Here is a 21987-nt window from a genome sequence, read left to right on the forward strand (position 1 = left end):
ACTTCAGGAGCCGGTTTCCCGCGCCCCCTGCGCCTTCTCCCTAAGGCCGGTTCCTGGGCCTCTCCTTCAGGCCCCAGGACCTCTCGATCACCCCTACTGGCTGCCATTGACCGGGTGGTCACGCACGCCCAGTCAGGCAGACCCACCATCCGCAGGTGAGTCGTCTTCTCCACCTTTTCCCAAGGGGAGTGCTCCAAGTCGTTCCCTAGCAAACAGTCAACAAGTATGGTTTTTCTCACACAGACCTGCAGAGTACCAGAGACCCCCCCCCACTTGAAGGGAACTTGAGCCATCGGACACTGACTCTCAGAATTATCAGCGTTGATAACCCTACAGTAGGCATGGGGTACAACCTGCTCTTGAGACACCAGGTGCTGCCTCACTGCAGTCACACTGGCTCCTGTGTCTCTAAGAGCCTCAGCTTCCTTACCATTGATGATCACCACCTGCCCATATTTCTTAGTGTTAGAGGGCAGGTAGTTCGTAGGGATCATCTCGCTGTCTCCTAGTGAGACCAGGGTCATGTGAACGGGATCTCCACCCCCCGGGACCATCATTTCTTCTCCCAGGTGAACGCTAGTCACTTGTCGGGGCGGAGCACCAGTGGGTGCGGGTTTTCCAAACAGGCGACACTTGGGGTCACTGGATATGTGCCCAGGCTCGCCACATTTGAAACAATTGAAGGGCCCCTTTGGAACAGGTTTACCTGTCGGGCCCCATTCTGCTTTGGGGGTGGGGGAGGCTGAGGACCCTGCTGCAGGCTCCCTTGGGAACTACTTTGGGGGCCTTTTTGGAACCCCTTCTGTTTTCCCCCCTTGTCCCCCCCACTCTTCTGCTGGGGACCCTGCCCACTCTTGGCGGAGTCTCCCACGGGACCCTTGTGGACCCTGGTGCTGAGCCAGCGGTCCGCCTCCTCAGCAAGCTTCCTCGGGCTGGACAGCTTGCTATCGATCAGGTGTTGGCGTAACTCAGGAAAACAGTGATCAGACAAGTGCTCCCATGCAATTAAATCAAAGAGACCTTGAAAATCATTAACGTTGTTACCTTTCACCCAACCATCCAGTGCTCTGCAAAAGTAAGTCACATACTCCACATACGTATTCCCAGGCCGCTTAGTACATCCCCTAAACTTCTGTCTATACATTTCAGGGGTAAGCCCGTACCTGTTCATTAAAGCTTCTTTCATGTGGGCATAGGATCTCTGATTTTCAACGGGCAAATCTAGCAAGGTATCTCTCCCTTCGCTAAGGAACCTTCCCCACAACCCCGCTCCCCAATCCTTGTCAGGGACCCGGTGGGAGGACATGGCTACCTCGTATGCCCTAAACCACTGTCCTATGTCATCCCCCTTAAAGAACTCCTTAACTACGTCCTTCGGGATGTGCACTCTTGACTCTACCTGCACTGGCGATGTGCTGCCACCAGAGGGAGGACGATCCAAGCCTCTCTCCTTGAGACTTATCTCCCTCCTTTTTACTTCATAATCCATCTGGTGCTTTCGCTCTTCCAGCGCCATTCTTTTCGTTTCAAGCTCCAGCTGGATTTTCAATTCTGCCAACTTTCTTTCGTGATTCCTCGTTTCCTTCCTGTCCGCCAGCTCCTCTGGCGACAGGCCTTTACCAAAGCTGTGCTCGCTGTCTTGCCTCTCGAGATCGATCAGATCCCCAAGTGCATTCTGCTCCGTTGTTGCATTCTGCTCGGCGAGGACGTCTTGCTCCTCCGGGGTCTTTCTGGACTCCACCCAGGCTTTCAGGGCCTTGTAGAGCTCCGGCTTGTTTTTGCAGCCAGCGTGCGGAACCTTGAGTTTCCTACAGAAAAACTTCAGCTCCGTCTTTGAGTATTTGTCCAGCTTTGCGGCGTCCCACTCCACCTCCAACACCTCGGAGGTCGTGGACTCCGCTCCATCCAGGCTCTTCGTGCCCGGCATGGCTTCTGCACTCGGAATCTCCTTTCGGCAAAATTCAAAAAGCAAAGTCTGTGGCTAAGTAACTGGACCGTAATCCTTGTGTAGTGGTCAGAAGCTCAGGTATAGATATCGCAAGTGTAAATTCGAAAAATCCCACCGCTGCCACCAATGTAGGAAGGGGGAGTCTCTAGTTGGCGCAGTGCAACACTAGCGACAAGCAGGGACTCTCCTCTTCCTCGTCAGGGCTGAGGGTTACCTTCCAGACAACCTCTGCTTACCCTCTAGGTAGTGTGGCTTAAGCAGTCGCAGGCTAATCTTTGGGGCATATAGGTTAAACACTTGCAATAGTACACCTTTACAACCAACCCACCACACAACGAGACCAGACTGTATTCTGTAAAAATATATATCTTTATATAGATTTTAAGCAGGCTTGTGAATACAGTCAACGTACTTTATGATAACGGTTGCAAGTTACTCAGTTCAGGTTACCACAGTTCTTATAGCAGTTCTCGTTGGGCCCGTAGGCCGGTGTTAACCAAAGTTCTTGTGGAGCCGGCGGCTTCCAGGGGATCTGTCCCACGTCGCGTTGCCTTCCCGGGGTCGCTGATCGTTGCGGCTCTTCAGCCGAGCAGGTCACTGGTCATCCGGGGCAGCGGTGTTCTGTGGCGGCAGGGCCCTCTCCTCGTCATCCGCTCCGACCCTGGCGGCGGCGGCTGTGCGGTGGCGGCAAGTGGCAGTACGGTCCCCAAGGGCGGGACGTACCCAGCCAAGTGCCGGTGCAGCTGTGGGCTCACAGCTGGCTGTCGGGCAGGCTACCGACCTTGCGGATTCTCACAGGGCAACTGTCCGTCTTTGCAGGTGAGTGGCTGCTCGTTGCGCAGTCACCTCGAGAGCTCGGACCGGACGGGTCCTCCTTCGCTTTGCTCTCGGGCTCCCGGTGCAGTTGCGGTCACGGTGTTCGGGCCAGCGGCGGCTGGTCCTCACTTTGCTTTCGCTGTTGCTTTGGGCCCCGGTCACGGTGGTCAGGTGGATGTCGTTGCCTTGGAGGAGATTCCTCCGTCGGTGCTGCGGCGATGGTCAGTACCCGCAGTCGCTTTCCTTCAGGGGGTAGCGTCCACTGGTCCTGGGACGCTGGTCAGGGGGCAAGTTCACAGCAAGCCCTTGGAGATCTCTTTAGCAGAGTTTGGCACAAAGTAAAGCAAAAGTCTTCTCGTAGTCTTTTCTTCTTCCTCTCCTTCAGCAGCAAGGCACCAGACACAGGCAAGAGTCAGCACCCTTCCTTGTCTCTCCCGGTCCTTCTCGTAGGGCAGAGTCCTTCTGTGGCCCAAACAGGATCTAATTTTCAAGGAGCAGGGCTCCTTCTTTTATAGGCCATTTCTTTTGTTCTCGCAGGCCAGGGGGGCCTTTGCATAGCCACTCTCAGTCCTTGAGTACCCTGGCGGGTGTACTCCGGCTTCTGCTTTCAGTGTGAGGGGCAGGCGCATCAGACGCCCCACAGGGGGTGGAGCCAGCATTGTACGGACAGGGGCGGCCAGAGTACCTTGTTGATGGGGGCTTCGCCCTTCCTGGGCCAGGTGCCGGCAGAGTCATCCGCCGCTCCCCAGGAGGGTGGAGCCAGCATTGTGGTGGCCGAGCACAGCTACAGTTCGAGTCAAGAGGCACTCCTACCTCCCACTAAGGTGTAATCTGCGCATTCACCACCTGTCATCCCTCCAGCCCTGTCACTCACACATCCCAGACAGTCAGATACACATACCAGCAGAGGCGGGCTGAAATGGTTAAGCAAGCAAATGCTAACTTTCTAAAAGTAGCATTTGCAAACCCAGGATACTAAAATAAACTTGACTACAAGAAATATTTTATCATCCTGAGTTCAGGCATACTAAACATGACTCGCTACCATGCTCCTTGAGCCTGCGGGAATTATAGGGTGTAATAATTCTCGCAGCTCAGTCTGGCCTAATGGAGCAGGTAGCCTTCAATAGTGAAATACGGTCTTGGTTGTAAGTCACTACTAGGACATGCCACACACATCAGGGCTTGTCCTACCTTACACCTACAACGCACCCTGCCCGCAGGCTTACCATAGGGGTGACTAATATGTAGTCAAGGGAAGGTTCAGGGGCTGGCAAGTGGGTGCACTTGCCCAGCTAACGTGACAGTACGAGACCGCACGCGGGTTCTGCGGTCGCAGTTCCCAGACACAACTTTACTGCTGCTTCGGTGGGTGGCGCAACCAGCGCTGCAGGCCCACCAGCAGTATTGGCATCTACAAGCCCCGGCACTCTCTAGTGCGCGTTACTAGGGACTGACAGTAAATCCAATGCACCAATCATGGATACCAATCGTATGTACAATTTTACAGTAGGGAGCACTTGCACTGCGGCACGGATCAGCCGTGGCGCAGTGCCCTGAGTATCGGGAAACCAGCAAAACATCGGAGGCACATCAGCAAAAAGTGGAAGGGAGACTCACGCCAAGGTGCCAGGTCTAACAATACTCAAGATATGATAGGTTCTAGTGGTGATGGAACCCTGTCAGTGCATCACAGTCAATTGGGCTTCTGGTCTAAATTACCACTAGGGGCGGTGGGAAGCACTGCACTGACCAAAATGGTGATGTTACCCAGAATGTTATCTCTTTTACTAACCTTCCATTATGTAACTCAATCTAACAGTTGCCCCCATTTCAGTCTAACGCGACAAATTCGAGCAATGTTGAAAGCAAGTGACTTTGTGCTGCAATCGACTACCTTCCCAAATATTTACGTTTTGGAAGTCAAAAGGTATTTGAACAAAATACCTACAATATCTACAACGTACGGAATAGTTTGCACTAACAAATTAATAGCTGGTTAATAACTGTCACTTTTGGTACTTCACGGGATCTCCCATGCCTGGGAGGGAACACCTGCAATAGGACTTATGCTATGAAGAGTTTAATATGGAAAAAAGAATACATCAATAATAAATTAAGGAAAGACGCAGGATGCTAGGCAAGGAAAACAAACATCAGTCTTCATCCAGTGGCAAAATAACATCACATGGCCACATTCATAAAGTATGCGTTTTATTTTCCAAATCAATTCCACAGATTCACAGAAACTTTGGTAACGTATTTTCAAAAAAAGAGACGTTTGATTGCGGAAAATACACCAGAATGGTACATTTTCCACAACCGAACGTTTAATGGTAGGGAATAGGACAGGTGTGTGACCATGCAAAAGTCACTTACAAATGGAAACTGTGGATTTTAATAAACATTGGGCATGTAACTGGCGCAGCTCTGTAGGAATCCCAACGAGTCATTAGCAAAGTATGCACTCACAAATGAAAGAGAAAATATTCAGCAAGGCCCACGTTAAAGGTTTGTATTAAAATGGCATTGAAACCTCAGGTTTCATGGTATTCTCTCTTGGGGTCTCATTTAGCAATTCTTGGGTCTGATACATCTGCCAAAAATGTCAGATGTCCCCTCCTCCCTATTAAGGGGTCCATTACGATCTCGGGCGAAAGCCTCCGACTGACACCAACTCAGACTCAGGACCGACCGACTTGCGGTCGGTGGTTCTGACTGCAGGATTACGATGCGACCCAACAGTGTTCGGTCGGAGTCCCTTTGTGTACCCCATGATTGCTCATGTTCTGCCCGACAACTGGGCGTAACACAGGCTCCTATGGAAAAGTGAGCTGCTTGTGGAAAACCCTGCACCCTGTCGCAGGCATGGTGCCTGCCACACAGTGCAGGGTTTTACAGGGGGGTCCCTTAGGTACCCGCTCGGCCATCAACCGTAGGCCACAGGTCCCTGCCAGGTGCCCCCAAAGTCACTTTCCGACAGCCTTTCCATGTCAGACAGGCCGACCCGGAAAGGCTGTTGGAAATCGACATCGTAATCCTGTGGGTGGAAACACGGTCCATAGGGGTGCATGATGTGGTGTATGTGTATGATATGGTTCCAACAAACACAAATACTCCTTGAGTCACTCGCAACCGATTCGGAATGACGCACGGTTTACAATCCAACCGCAAACTTCGTATTCGGGCAGTCAGAATGTAAATCGACCTAGTCGGCTTTGATGGGGTTGAAAAGATTCAGACTGTCGTGAGGAGGCTGTCTACCCGACAATGAAGTGTATGCAGTCTAAACAGGGCAGACGGGACATCCATCTCTACGCATTTATAGGAGGGTGGATTGGTTTAGAAGTGGGAGTCTTGTTATTATAATGTCTCCCTCAACAAGCACACTTTTTTAAATTTAAGGACAACAACCTGTAGCCATCAGAACAGCAAACCCTCTAGTGATGAGGCTACGAAAAATATGATGTGGAATGAGAACATCGTTGACACAAATATCTTCTTACATACATATTATGTCCTTGATATTATCTACAAAACTTTTTGACATTCGAGTTAAGCATTGAAAATGTACTCCCAATGGGACAATATATTTTTTATAAACAACAGTTAGGGCACAATTATCTATGCCAGACGATGTTTCAATATACAATTTTGTGATGTACAACGGGAAATATTATATTTTGATTGGCGCATTCCTGAGTTTTCTTGTGATGGCCAGAGGGATCTATTAGACAACCTTCAAACAAAACTTAATTTATGTGATCTCTACATGATATCATGGTCAGGATGTTCCTATAGAAACTGGAATTATGTGACAGGCAAGGCCATCATTTTGCAGCAGGATTGACCAAATTATGCAGCAATAAAAGAGAAATTATGCGGTGTAATGCGGCACATTATGTTACAGTATTACTTCATTATTTTGACATTTGTACTCATGGTAATACTGTTTGTAAAATATTTCTCCTCATTAGTACCAGTTCAGCAATCAAATACAGCAATAAGCACCAAAGAGTTAACCAGACAACTTTTGTGAAGGCCTTGGACTTCACTGAAACAGATGTTGCAATGTTTTTAGTAACTTTTGATCTGTTTGAGCTAGAATGTTACATGCAGCAGAGCACACCTGTGATGAACGTCTCAGCCCTTCCATATAATGACCACATACTCTGGGATTAAACTGATCATCTAAAATGATGACCTAAACCTGTAATGAATAAAGGGGGGTAATAAAAGGTAAGAAGTCATCAGACATGCATTTATTCAGCCAGAAAAGCTCGCATGGATGATAGACACAAGAGGCCCAGGTGTGTTCTGCTTGGGGTAATCACCACAAGGGCAGCACAGCGCTACGGCAGATCGCTAATCACATTTTCCTGTAGCAACTATGAATAGGCAGGGCACGCAGGATCAGCCAGTGTTGGGTTTTTGTCCCTCATCCTTTTGCTTCCAGTGATTTTAAGCCTAAAGATAAAAAGCACTTAGACAAGCCTCAGAGTGCAAAGTTTTTTTAGTAACTTTTGATCTGTTTGTGCAAGAAACATTTTTTTCTGTTATTAAAATCTACAGTTCAGACAGCAAATGATGGATTATGTGGCAAATACGGCTAATTCATAACTGTGAAAAACACAGCAGCCATGGAATTGCATAAAAAATGCTAAAAAGCCAGAACTAAAAGTGGACTATACGTGTGGTTGGATGGTAAATATTTTTTTTTATATCGTCTGTATGTTGAGTTGACCTTTTGAATTATTGATTTGGTTCTTTAAAATGTTCTCTGATTCTTCAATATCCCGCATTCTGAATAAACCCCCAAAAAATCCTGAGTAACAGTTTTATGTATTTTCATTTATACGGATCCTCTGAATTTTTCACATAGACGGCATTCACTTTTCAGGGTGGAGAGCAATGGTACAAGGTACCAAATTATGGAATATGCGAAATATAGCCCACCAGGTTTCCTGACATTTCCTAAAGGATTTGGCATATGAAAGGCACAAGTGGCATTCATAAAGACAACTAAAGACCACTCTAGTATGCAAATAAAATCATATGTTTTACTCGTGCAGCATTCACATAGACTGCATTTAGGAAAAGAAAAAAAAGCAGACAGTCATATTGGGGGAAAATGTGCCTGACACTACATCCTAAAGATAATTAAGGGCCTCATTACGAGGTCCAACTTGTCTCCCCCGTAACTCGCTCCCGAAAGGTTGTGGTGCAGTAGCATCGGTAAATCGGTACCACATACTACATGGGGGATCCTGAGTGTCCCCTTAGAAATGAGGAATTACTAGAGAATTTAGACATATATCGGGACAGCGGTCATGCGGGCATGCTTACCACTTGTGAGTTATATCACTTGCAGGTCACAAGCGGCACAGCATCCCTGGGGCGTATTTTCTACTAATCACGTCTACATCACATACTTGTGGGACACTGACTCAGCTTCTGTTTTTTTTACGGATCTGTGGAAAAGGAGGCTAGAACATTTAATAATCCTGAGACGCAGATTGTGTTCCTCCTTAGTATGTAGTGGTTGGCCATGAGACTCCCATATCTCAAAAATATTCATAGGCCTGAGGCTAAATGACCCCCCAATCTCCCCACCCCCGAAAGGTGGGGTCTCCCTGCTCCACAGGCGCTGCAGGAACCTCGGTTAAACCACTACCTGAGTCTAGTAAGTAAGCAGGCAATCACCCCATGTGAGATAGGCGTTTTCCCTGAGTGCTGTCTGCTGGTTGCTCATCTAAAGACAAGCATAGCTCTCTGCATGTTGTACACTGGCAGCATGCAGAGTGGTATGCAGGCTGTTCATCTCTTTAATTAGGTTGTGCCCAAAGTGGGCTATATTGGACTATGCCTGGATGACGTCACCGCCCAGTAGGAATGGAAGTGGGTTACAATCGCTGGCAAGTGGCCCTTTTAAACCTTGGAGTAGTTCTTCTTTCCCCATGTGGAATTGAAATTGGGTTTAGCCAAAATCACCCATCCCTGTAACCCAGGAGTGGCTTTCCCAACCTAGTACAATTGGCAGTGGATTATACCTAAGAGTGGCTATCCACTTGACTGAGTAGAATTTGTGCGTTATATTATGGTATGAGTCCTTATGCGCAGGTCGGTTGGAGGGAGGATGGGGGGTCTCGCAGATACCCTGGCCTAAAGGCATGTGCCTAATAGCCATTCAAAATGTCAGAACCGAAAGTGCACACTACGGGTAAAACAATTGTCTACAGTTGTGTAGTAGGTGTAAAGTGTGTATGTCTATGTTGCAGGACACTCAAATCTTGGGTCAATCTGCTGTACCAATCAGTCTTTCCCCGCAGCTGACATGCCCACAGACTGCCATCCCTAGAATGCTCTATGACCCCCCCAATAATGCTATTGACTGCCAAATCGTGCCATCCACACCTTTAGAAACCGGGGTCACAGCAACCAGCAGAAATGACATTCCACCGCTTCTGCCTCTAGTGCACTCCCAAAATACCCAAAGACAGACAATGCTAAAGAGCTGAAGGACAGAAGTGAACTGTAGCAGCGAAGTTATATGCATCCACCAAGGCCTTTATAAAGATTCAGGTGAAATTGTATCTTTTTGCTTTACATTATCGAACAATTACTTTGGATGCTTTTAATTCACTGACCCCTCACAATCCCTAAAGACCATCAATCCCTCTCCCCTAAAAACCCCTTACCACACCTAAACTTCACCCATCCCTGAACCCTAACAGCCCTTTCTATCCCTAAACTCCACCCATCCAAGAAACCTAAAAAAACTATATACCGACCCATGACCCCCTAAACCACACCCATCCCTTAACTCTTAAAGCCTTTTCTACCCCTACACTCCACCCATCCCTGAAGTGACTCAGAAATTCCTACACATTTACAATTTTTTTTTAAATAGATCGATTTAATCTATACTACTATTATAAAGAGAGAACTTGCACCTTTGAGCCAGGTAAACTCGAAAACTACACCACAAATCTGAACACCCAAGACATCTTAGAAAACCTCAGGGCAAGCAGAAGGACATAGGCTACATAAAAATAAAAAAAAACGTTGTTTAAAATATTTAGAAATAAAAATAAAGTAGTCCCTTGCAAGTAGCGCCGGCCGCGACATATGCGTGAGGGGAGTAGCGGCGTTCACGAGCAACAGGAAGAGCGAGGACATGAGCGCCGGGAGGAGCGTCTACGTGAGGGGAGGAGTGGAGTTCACCAGCAACAGGAAGAGGGGAGAACATGAGCGCCGGGAGGAGCTGCGGAGCGGCGAGAAGCGGAGGAGCAGTGGCAGCGCGGGGAGAAGCAGCGGATGAGGTAGCTGACAAGCGGTCAAGCAGTGGAGCGGTAAACACTCCAGTGTGGGGAGGAGCGGCGGATGAGGTAAGTCGGGACCTCGGGGGGTTACAAAGCGTGGGCAGCTGCACCTCTACTGCTGCGATGCAGCCCCCAGCCCCTTTCAGTCCCGGGCAAGGCCGGGGCGGGCTGCTAAGTCATAGCTCTGTATTTAAGTCTGGGTTGTCTGACCAAGGTTGTCTTTCCCACCTCGCTTTGAAGCAGGAGACGGAAGCCAGGTAGAAAATCAACTTTCTGCTCTGTGACGCACAACACAGGACTTACCTTTCTAAAGTCCTTCATTGCCATCTATACTACTATTATAAAGAGAGAACACAAACCTTTTGGCAAGGTAAACTCGGGAACCACAGCGCCAATCCACACACCCAATACATTGTTGTAATCCTCAGGGTGTGCAGATGGACATAGGCTATAGAAAATAAAAAAAACAACGTACATTTAAAAATATAACTGAAAAAAAAAGTAGTGCCCTGAAAGTAGCGCCGGCCGCGACGCTGCGCTGGCCGCGACATAGCGCTGGCCGCAACGTACATGATGACGAGAAGGAGCGGCGGTGAAGTGAGGAGCGCGGGGAGGAGCGGCAGCTCAGGTGCGTCATGACAAGGAGGAGCGGCGTTGAAGTGAGGAGCGCGGCGAGGCGCGGCGGCTCAAGTAAGGCTCTGGGACACGGGAAATGTCGGGACGGGAGGGAGCCGGTGCGGGAGGTTGGCCCTGAACAAATGGGGCTGAGGTAAGGCTCAGGCTCTGGGGGCAGCATTTCAGGCTTGCGTGCACTCCCGACCCGGCCCCCGCCCGCCACGACATTGTCGGGACACAGACAATGTCGTGGCGGGCGGGGGCCGGAGCGGGAGTGCACGCAAGCCTGAAATGCTGCCCCCAACCCCCTTCTGCCCCAGGCAACGCTGGGGCGGGCTGCTAATTGTGGTCTAAGATGGTATTTACTGTAGGCCAGTGACGCTATCAGCGGCACGGTTTTGGGTGTCAGAGTCTGCATCTCTGCTTGATGCCAGACGACCATTATTCACTTGCATAGATCCCAAGTACGTGTGATTTGGTACCTTCTCCTTGGTAATGGTAAGTGTTATAATACTGATCTTGTGTTATGTATATAGTGCGGAGACCCCTCGTCATGCTAACCTCCCCCACTGTGACACCCCCAGGTTCTGGCTTCTGGTCGCTGTCCCCTTTAGAAAATCGATCCAAAAGTTGAGCAGGGTTCTTGTTCCCTTGCGAAATTGATCCAAATATTGGAGTCAAGCGCAAAGCGAGAAATATGTGCTTACAAAAAAGAATCCTATCTGGTGTACAGCAGTAAAACTGGTCCTATTTTCAAGCCTTTAACATTATTGCCAAAAACATGGATTGATTTATGAACGGTTAAGCTGATGCATATCATTTATTTAGCCCCTCTCTTCTTTCACATGTTTGACTTAATCTTGCATTCCCCCTAGAGAGTTAACTATTTCATTATTTTGTGTTTCTGTATTTTTTTCGTTCAACTTATTACTCTTGCATAGTGCATACTTTGAGTTGTGGCAGGAGTTTATGAGGGGCTTTGATTGAGAGTGCTGGCACTGAGGCTGAAGGCAAAGCAAAATGTTTGTCAGTGGGTTGGCGTCCCTACAGAGCACATAGAACAATGGGCATGTATTCCAGTTGCAATTGAAATTCTGTGTAAATGTGCGTAAATATGTCAAAATATTTACAAGGAAAAGCAAAAGAAAATAAAGTCCTTAAACATGAGTAAGGGCAATGTATGGTTGGGGATAATGAAATGAGGGAGATGCGAGGAAGTGCATTCGGGGGGAGTGAAAAGAGGGTGCTGGAGAAGAAAGAAAGGACGTTGAAAATGTGCAGATGGATGAGCTGTGCAGAAAAAAGGCATAATATTTAACATAGAGCACACAAAACTGAAGGCCAGTACTCCTTCCACAGATCTCAATAATATTTCATTCACAGTCTCAAAACTTCAGAATTGAAACATTTCCAGTGTTAATTATTTATAACAAATCATTGTTGTTACTCATTTATCTTAATCAGCTAACAACCACTGACAAAGCCAATCATACTGGCATGTTTTAGGTGTATGTCAGTTGTTGTGTTATATATTTGGATGCAATAACATCTCGGAGAGAAACCAAAATACTGGTCAGGTGGAACACTATAGGAATCATTGTAATTTATTTTACATGTTCCCTTTTAGAGAGCCCCCACTTTTTCATCCCACTTAAAGACCTGTCTGCACATATTTCTATATGACTGATTGCAGCCAGCAGCCATAGGTGCATCCCGAAGCCTGGTTAGATCATTTTCTTCCAAAGTTTTTTTAACGCTTCTTTTTATTGAAATCAACTTATCACATGACAAAAAAAACAATGTACAGGCAATGTTTTACTCAGTGATGCATTTAGCAACAATCCACATTTAGAATACGACCCCAGCCTGGGCAGAGAGTAACACAGTATATTGACCTAGTGGCCTCTACTCCATGCCTATTCTTTGAATGTCCATCGGTGGCTCAGAGATGTCTCCCCTGTAAGTGTTCCATTTTTGCCATATCTGCGACCACTTGGTAGGACAACCGCTTGACACCTTCACAGTTTTTTCGTTAAACATACAATGATCTATATAGTTCTCCCAGAGCCTCAGGGACGGTTTTTCTCTCGCCCCCCACAGTTTTGCAATATTTCATTTGGAGCCATCATCCTCAGCGACCCCAAATATTTAAAAGACATAGCTTGATATTGCAGTCGAAGATGCAAACACTTCTAACCATTCCCCATCGTCCATACCAGCTACGTCGTGATCCCAGTGTGCTCGGAGTCGGAGGAGGGGGTCAGGTACATTATTTCTAAGTTTTTTATAGATCATGGAAATTGCCTTATCTGGGAGGTGGCCATATTCTGTCCTCTAACAGCGAGGACACTGGCGTTGTGTCAACACTGGGTATTACAGCTTGCAGTGCATGTCTGACTTGGAGATATCTGTAGTGTTCTGAGACAGCTAATTCATATTTGTCTCTCAGCTGGTCAAAGGAGATTACTCCTCCTTCCTTCCACAGGTCCCCGACTGAGGATAAGCCAATTAAGTCCCACTGGTCAAACCCTTTAGTGACTCTCAGATTCCCCAACTGGGCTGGGTTCCAGAGGGAGGTGGCCAGCATGATTCTGTTCTTCCACCCCAGACTCACTATGGCGACTCACCATGCCAAAACCGATTGGTGAGTGGGCCCGTTAGTTTAACTTTAGATGGATATGCATATAGAGCGCCTCTGTAACTCCCGCTGGGGAACAGCCACCTGTCCATTTTAAAGCCCGGGTCATTCTGCGGTCCGTATGTACAGTGATTAATAGCAGTGAGGTGGGCTTGCCAGTAGTATGTTCTAATGTCGGGGAGTGCTATGACCCCGTCGTACCACCCTCTTGTGAGCTTGGGAAGAACTATCCGCTGAGGTTTCCCCTCCCACAGGAGCTCCCTCAGGGCTGAGTCAATTGATTTGAAATAATCTGGTTTCACTGGGAGTGGTGCATTTTGAAGAGCATAAAGGAAACGGGGAAGAGACATAATTTTGAACAGAGCGGCTCTCCCAACAGGGACAAAGGGAGCGATTTCCAGTGTGTGACGTCACTTTTAAGGCGCTGTAGCGGGGAATGGATATTTTGTTTGTAAGAGAGTGTCAGATCTCTGGAAACATATATCACCAGGTATTTAAAGCCCTTAGGGGCGATTGCTGTGGTGAAACCTCTGGGTAGGGTTGGGGATCTAAAGCTTAAAACATAAAGGACCGACTCTGACCAGTTAATGGTATATCCTGAAAATTCCCCAGAGACTATAAAGATGTGGAGTACTCGATTTAGAGAGGCTGCTGACGACGCTAGATATAATAAGACGTCATTGGCATAACGCGATATGCGGTCTTCTCAGTCTGTTGCCCATTTCAACCCCTTGATTTCCGGATGTTTCCTTATCCACATCACCAACGGTCCCAATATGAGGGAGAAGGGCAAAGGGGAGAGGGGCAGCCCTGACTAGTGCCACTTTCCAACTCAAATGGGGAGGACACTCTATTGTTGACTACTATCCGAGTAAGCGGGGTGGCGTAGAGGAGGCGTATCCAACTCAGGAAACCAGGGCTGAACCCGAGTTTTCGCAATACTATAAACATATATGGCTATTTAATCGTATCAAATACCATGGCCGAGTCAATTGACACCATCACCATATCTTCTAGAATGGTATCAGCCAGCTCAAGCACTCCATGATGTCTCCGAAGATTGAGAGATGTATTTCTGGCTGGCATGAAGCCTGACTTCGGGATGTACTAGGTTGGAAATGACTGTTAACAGACGGGTAGCGAGTGGCCTGGCCAGTATCTTAGTCTCAGCGTTTAGTAGTGATATCGGCCAGTAGATTATCTTCCAAAGTTGAGTATGGGAAACCCACACTTTAAAGCCCTGAAGTTGTTGTTCTGTACAATTTGCACATTAAAGTAACTGTTGAAAATATTAATGCAGTATGATATGGGGCAGTTTTTAATGTGTTTAATATTTCAAGACTATACATTCCCACTGATTAATAAACGTGCTTTCTCACTAAATTCATTTGCTTTCAAATGCACAATTTATCAATCCTTTTTCAGTTTTTTCTCAGGAGGAAGACCCAAAGCTTGCTCCCTTTGCTCGGTACATAAATGTCAAACCCGCCTTTTACACCACACCACTTTTAAATATCACCAGCTGCCACTGTAAAAAAGCCTTTCTACTCCTAAACCTATTCCTTTCTGCTCCTATAAAACTCCTCACCACACCCAAACTCCACCTATCTCTGAAACCTAAAAAACCCTCACTACCCTTATACATCACCTGTCCATGACTCCTAAAAATCCTTCACTACCCCTAAACCCTATCCATCCCTGAACCCTAAAAAACTTTTCTACATCTACACTCCACTCATGCCAGAATCCTTAAAACCCCTCACCATCTTAAACTCCAACCAATCCTGAAACCTAAAAACTCTTCACCACCCCTAAACTCCACCCTCCCCTGAACCCTAAAAACCCATTTCTATGCCTGAACCTCACTGATTCCTGACACCTACATACCCTAACCTCCCCATAACATTACTCACCCCTTACCCCATAAACCCCTCCCTAGATCTAAACTCCACCCAAAGTTGAATGAAATTCTGGACTTTTACTTCAAATTATCTTTCCTTTAAAATGTTTAGTTTAATTTTCGATTTATTTACATTTCCTTAAATTTGACTTTTCTTAAAATTGATTTTCTGTGATGTGATTTCTTACAATGTGGTTTCTCTGTTTTAGTTTTCCCATTAATTCACATACATCACTTCATTAAAGAGTACATTTCAGTCAAGTTTATTATAACTTCCGAAGATCGTTGCTACATCACAAAGCTATATAACTTGACTGTCCAGTGTCATGTAACGAATATGAGCACCAAGCACAGCACACAGTAAAGCTGGGATTCAACATGTGTTCTGTTTACTAGCAATACTAGTATTCCATTGGTTGCAGAAAGTGCATAACATTCAGGTGGTTGCAAAATAAAGATATGATGCCATATTGTCCAGCAAGACTGTACTCCAGCAATTAATTTTACCCTCCATTAAATGTCACAGAAACATATTTCAAACTCTAGATGTTAAAATATGACATCACAATCAAATGGAAAAATCATATTCCTGGAAAAGAAAGTCATAGATCAACATTTATCTCATAATATGCTAGAAACTATTTTACATCTGCGAGTGTCTTTAGTGTTTCCTATAGGTCATTACCAGAATCTGCAACCAGGAATGAAGAGAAATAACATTTTACACTGAAGATGGTAAGGTTTTGGGTCTGTTTAGCCAGTTTTAGGCCACACAAGAAGTCCAAAACGTTGGGCCCAAAAGCAAACTAGCCAAGGAAACCATAGGCTGATTAAAGTCCCTGCACTTTTTATCCCCACCCTAAACATGGGAATAATCATATCCAATCCCTTTAGTGATTATCCATGGTTGACAGCAAAACCGGGACAGCCCTTTGCAGTCACATAGGGACCGACACTTGTTGAGCTTTCGAGATTACCTGTAATTCCATCCTTCTCTTACCTAGGAAAACCATCTAGAAAAAGGCTACTCCAACCTACCAGTACACGCATCCTGTAGGCCAACTATTGCTAGGTTGTATGACGGTACCAGGCATGCAAGGGAAACAGCCTTTACTCTGAAGTTTTTACTAAGGATTGCATTTACCATGCATTTTTTACTTCAATGAGACTGTTACCAAGCAAGACTTAACCCCTTCCCTGCGCAGCGAATTCCACCGCGGCACAGGTGGAGCTAGGGGGTGGGCGTGGCGCTCCGGTACTTATGACGGCTCCACGCCGTCATGAGTCACAGGCGTGTGCTCATGAAGGCGTGGAGCCGCCATGACCCCGCCCACTCATTAATTTGCCTACACAGGTGGGGAATTAGTGCCGCGTGGGCGGAGCGGCAGCAGCATGACGGCTCCATGCTGTCATGAGCACAATCCGCCCATGACTCATGACGGCGTGGAGCCGTCATGAGCACCCAAAGGGTTAATAATACAAGACTTTCCCACTCAATTGATCAGTAGGTGGCAGTGTTTCACCATGTGTGGCAAGTTTATAAAGCTTAGAGTTGGTGTGTGCGAAGGTTCCTATGTTTTAGGGCTCAGGGCATGTGTTTGTTGCATCAATATAGGACTTGGCTTTGTTTGGATGTGTTTTGGTGCGTTTTTAGGAGAAATTCCTAATATTTCAATATTCTTTTTTATTTTGCACCTCTGTAAACTTTTTAATTCCATTAACCAGATTACGCAACCGGTTCCCCAGTTCACACCATATTTAGAAAGATGTGATATACAGCAATGAAAAACAAAAAGATTGCCTGCCGGTAAAGATTTAATTACCCCTTACAATTGAAATAAACTGCAGGTGCAGATATTTCTTGAGTCTTGTCCTGTTTCACGTCAATAGTCCTTTTTCACTTTCAATAAATATTTGAGGACGTAGGGGCTTGAACATCTCTTTTTACAGAGAATAGAGCACTTTGAAGCACAACGGATGATTAGAACAGAGAATGCTTCATACAGGTAAGTAAGTTTACTTTACATTCTATAACAAAAGCAAAATATTTACAGCACAGAAACGGTATGTGTGGTGAAAGTGTGAGTGCTTATTGTTTGCATGGTAATGTAAATGTAGATCTGTATTTGTAAAGCACAAACTACTCACCCTTATGGGTCTCAAGGTGCTGGGGGCCGTCGTGGAAATTAAGTGAGCTATCACTCAGAGTCACATGGTGCTGAGCTGAGCTGTCGCCGGAGCTGGGGATTGAACCGAGAACCCTGTGTTTCAAAGCCAGCTGCCCTGGTCGCTGCACCACACCTCTCCACTAAGTGTTTTCTTAATGTTAATGGATGTACACGCGTGACAATGGTATGTGTGGTTAAATTTGCGATGTGACGAAGTGCGTGGTAAAAGAATTTGTGGTAATGTCATACAACCGCATAAAATTGCCATGCATACCTTTACCAGGCTGTCTATACTGAGCATGCATCATTACCACGCATGCTTTTGCAACAAATATTTTGACATTGTATGTGCCTTTACCACGCATGCCTTTACCCTGAAAATGTCATTGTAAAGGCATGGTTGTAAGGCATGTACATGGTAAAAATGTGTAATTGGTAAGTATAATCCCCATGTTGTTAACTTCCTCTATCTCATTCGATGGTATGGGCTGTGTCACAATGGTACTAAGTGTGTTTCTCATGTATAAATAAAATCCTAAATTCGATCCAGGTATCTGCTATGAACATAATTATTTTCTTATAAATTATTAAGTGGCCTTTGTTGAATGTTTTAGTCTTTAACCATTATTTAAAAAATATAATAGTTATTTATGCATACTATGCGTCTTGCTTTAGATGTCCTTCTAGCAAAAGAAAGAGGAGTCTGTAAACTTTTGAAGGTTCAAGAGTGTTGTACTTATATACCAGACAACAGTAAAGATCTCTAGAAATATATAAGCAACATCACTGCCATTCACTATGAGATTGAGGATTTGACTGAGGAAACGGTGTGGGAAAAGGTTGGAAAAAGATTTGGCAAAGTGGGGAGTTGGCTTGCAAACCTTGGAAAGGGATTTCTTGGCTACGTGTTGAAGCCTCTTATCATGGTTTGTGGCATGTGTGATTGGATTGTGGGATTTGATCAGAGCTTATAAATGGTATAAGTCTGGCAGATTGGAAAGATCTTTGAGAATGCAAGAGAGACGAATGGAGAGACTGCAGGACAGTCAATATCAAAATTTGAAAAACATGGAGTTGCTCAGGATAGGTAGAATGGCAACAAGTTCTGTTTAAGTCGATTCTTTCCCTAACGGTGATGTATTGTGTGATAACACAGGTCATCAAAGGGGGGCTTATAGAGCGCCATGTTGTATGGAAAATTTTAGGGGTGCATCATAACCGCCGGTAGTCAGCACCCACATATTTAGAGGACCTTATTAATGTTTGGTTTAGAAATGTAGGACTAATCAAGAGTGTTGCAACATATAGAATTATGCACATATCATTTATTGATTAATGTAGTGCTAAATCGAGAGAAAATGCTTTAAGTAATTTAGGATTAATTGTTTTGTGTATGTAATGTGCTTCGAGATTAAACGTGCCATATTAAAGTTGCACGTGTACATTTGCTTAGTGAGAAATTTAATGTTTTAATGTGAGGATAATGTCTGTTAACATAGAGGGTAACGTTAGGATACACTAATGAAATGTTTATGAGGTTGTATTAGTAATGCATTCAAAGTAAAGGCCAGAGAGAAGAAACGTTAGCAAAGGCCTAACTGTGGTTTTCTTAGCATGACTAGAAATATTGGGATGGGAAATGCACTTTGAGAAAAGCTTGCGTTTGCTGTTGAATTTCGAATTGTAACTTAGGGCGTTCAGAAGGATCGTTCTCATGCATTTCTTTTGCAGGTGCAAGGCCATGTAGCTCTTCAGGTGGAATAAACCATTGTTTAGAAGTTAGATTGGTAGGAGTAAAGAAGAACGGAATGTGCTGGCAGGTGCGTTTGCAACATTTGGCGGAGAAGGTGCCTGGGATCCAAGGACACAGCAACGGTTTTTGGAAGAAGAAGGTTCGACACTGGAAAAGTACGATGGGCTGTACCTACTGAAGGAGGAGTGTCATGGGCGTACTCATTGTTTTGGGGATTTTGTATTAGCGAAAGTGCCCCGAGGGGGGAGAGTTAGTTCGGTCTTAGTGAAGCTAGGGTTAGGGCCAGTTGAGTTTAGACGAGGTCCTGTCTAAGGCAGTCCAATTGGATGTGCAGTTAGACATGGGTCTTAGTTTGGACAAGGCAGGAGAAATTAAGGAGCATTTTAGAACGAGCTCGGTAGGTTAGGCTACTTACCTGGAAAGTGAATGCGCTTCTTAGGGAGCCTTCACAGCTGACACCTTTTTGTCTTACCTGGGAGGTATGTTAAGCAGGGATGTCACTTCAGAATTAGTGTAGGGATAGACTAATCTTTTCTTTTTCACCGGAACAGATGCAGTCCAGTTTTCCAGTAGGCACGGTGATTGCATGTCTAATGCTTCTAATTAACTCTGCTTTTTATTTTGAGTTGTCTAAAACTCTTGCATAGGATTATGTTTGTATTAGTGCCAGTTTATTTCTTGAACCTCTTGCTGAGGTGCTTGTATGTCCAGTCATTTTTGGCTTTGTAATAAATTCTTAAACTTTCTTTTGGAGTCAGTGGTCCTTCAGAGTAAAATGTATTGATTTGGGAATCTGTCAAAGTATATTGAATTTAAAGAACTTCCTTCACACTTCCATGCAGACTAAAGAGACCCGTCGACCTGGGGATTCCTCGGAGTGGTAATGTGAAAATCTAGGTCGGAATCTCAGCGTCATCACTTACTACAAACATCTCTTTGGCACAACTTTATAGCACTTTTATCATTTCTTGATTTTAACTTTGCGTGTATTGAAGCATACTACCTGTTTTCAGCTTTTCCTAATCTTTAGGCACTCAATATTAGTGGCTTGCAAGAGGTTTTGGGATCTATAAGCCTCTGCTCATTCCTCTTTGGCTCTATGTTTTTTCATTTGAACTCCTTTATTTTTTTATGCAATCTTTATATAACGCATTTGCTTTGCAGATGCATAAATCTGACTTGTAAATGTACCCTTTTACACTGTATAAAGCTATATTACACCACAGTATATTGTCATTACGCCATGGCATTTGTCTATTCACTGTGGTACACATGTATAAAGACTTTAATGCAATGCAATGGGTTTTAAGGCAAGCTGTGGGATTTTGTAAGTCTAATGATAAGAGGCACAATATTAAAGTGGGTTTTCAAATAAAAAGATTCCGGGGGAGATATGTTGACCAAATCATCACACTGCATGTTCCTCTAGATCCAGATTTTCGTTCAATCTTGCCTGCAGTTACTTGATTCAGCTAGATTTGATCCTTTTTTTCAGTCACCAAATCTAAGAAACAGAATGGAATTCTAGTGTCATTTAGTGAAAATCACATTTTTGCATGCTTTCGTCTCTTTCCATCTCATCCGGCTTCTTCTGTGTTGGTCTTATATTTGCAGCACAATTTCAAGATGAATAACTACACGGGACGTGGATTGGTCACAATGCTGCCAGTGGACCTGCTGCCTACATTAGGAAACGCCACCCATGCACCTCACAATGAGAGCGAAATAGTCTGTGAAAACTGGAGAGAGATCCACCATCTGGTCTTCCATTTGGCCAACATGTGCTTTGCTGCTGGGCTAGTTATACCAACAACTCTGAACTTTCATATGATTTTCCTTCGGGGCTTGCTGTGTTTAGGTAAGACACTCAAGGCATACTGCAAACATTAGTCTTCATTACTTGGTATATTTGTTTCTTGATGTCTTTTGTATTTGTGTGTGTAAAGCTTTTGCACTTGAAAGTGTACACAGTAAATGTGAGTTGATAGTGTAATTGTACCCTTTGGTGTCATTGTGTGCTTCAACTGTGCAGATATTTTCATTCTGCCAGTAGACATGAATAATGTTCTCTTGTGGATTCAGCACAGATAAAAAACACAGTAACTTGAAATGAAGGGGGCGGTCTACAATTATGCCTCGTTGTGACGCCCTTTCCAGCACACTGACACGTGTAATATTCATTAATGTTGTAAAATGCCCTCAACGGAATATTGATTCCTGCATTCAACTTAAAATGTATCGAACCTCAAATCATTCAACTTAATTTCATTTCAAATCAGTTGAGACTACATCTTGAAAATATTTAATGCTGCATTTCCAGATATTTTATTTTTCCACACATACTAGAATTAGATGTGTATACAAGTTTTGAGGAAAGTAAAAGCAACAGACCAGCTTAGTGGGTGTGCAGGTAACGTCTTGCACATTACATGACGGGTGATCCAGAATGTACCACAGAACCCCATACATATTATTTTTTCTCCTGGTATGTTTGGGTCTTCTAATTCAACGTATAGTAATACAATCTCATTTCATAGCTAAAGTTGATTATTTATAATTTATTTTCCTAAAGATTGCGTTGTTCTGTGATTCAGCTAGATGCCCATCTCTGATGCTTTGGGCACCAGGTTGAGTCTAACTAGGTGCAAAGAAGCTCGTGTGCTTCGAAAGGGTGCCCGAGAATGAGAGTGGTCCTGGCTTCAAGAGTAGTTAGTTTGATTGCCACTAGTAATGCACGTGTGGAGCTAGAGCTGGGACTGGAAGACGTGTGCTCGATCTAGTTAAACTGTAGTCTGAGAATGACTACTCTCATCCACACGATTGGTGT

At 45.1% G+C, this 21987-nt stretch overlaps 1 protein-coding gene across 6 annotated transcripts in view; it reads left to right on the plus strand.

Moving 5' to 3' along the window:
* Positions 1 to 21987, plus strand: part of POPDC1 (popeye domain cAMP effector 1) — a 391499-nt gene that overhangs the window by 155080 nt on the left and 214432 nt on the right. For 3 of the 6 annotated variants that reach the window (XM_086926712.1, XM_086926709.1, XM_086926713.1), the window contains exon 2: positions 20775 to 21018. In XM_086926712.1, coding sequence (XP_086782838.1) covers positions 20787 to 21018 — 232 coding nt within the window. In that variant the 5' untranslated portion in view covers positions 20775 to 20786. Of the gene's footprint in view, positions 1 to 20002; positions 20100 to 20655; positions 21019 to 21987 lie in introns of all 6 variants that reach the window. The other 3 variants (XM_086926708.1, XM_086926711.1, XM_086926710.1) reach the window with 2 other exon arrangements.

This window comes from Lissotriton vulgaris, chromosome 6 (genome assembly GCF_964263255.1).
Source record: "Lissotriton vulgaris chromosome 6, aLisVul1.2, whole genome shotgun sequence".
Taxonomy (NCBI): domain Eukaryota; kingdom Metazoa; phylum Chordata; class Amphibia; order Caudata; family Salamandridae; genus Lissotriton; species Lissotriton vulgaris.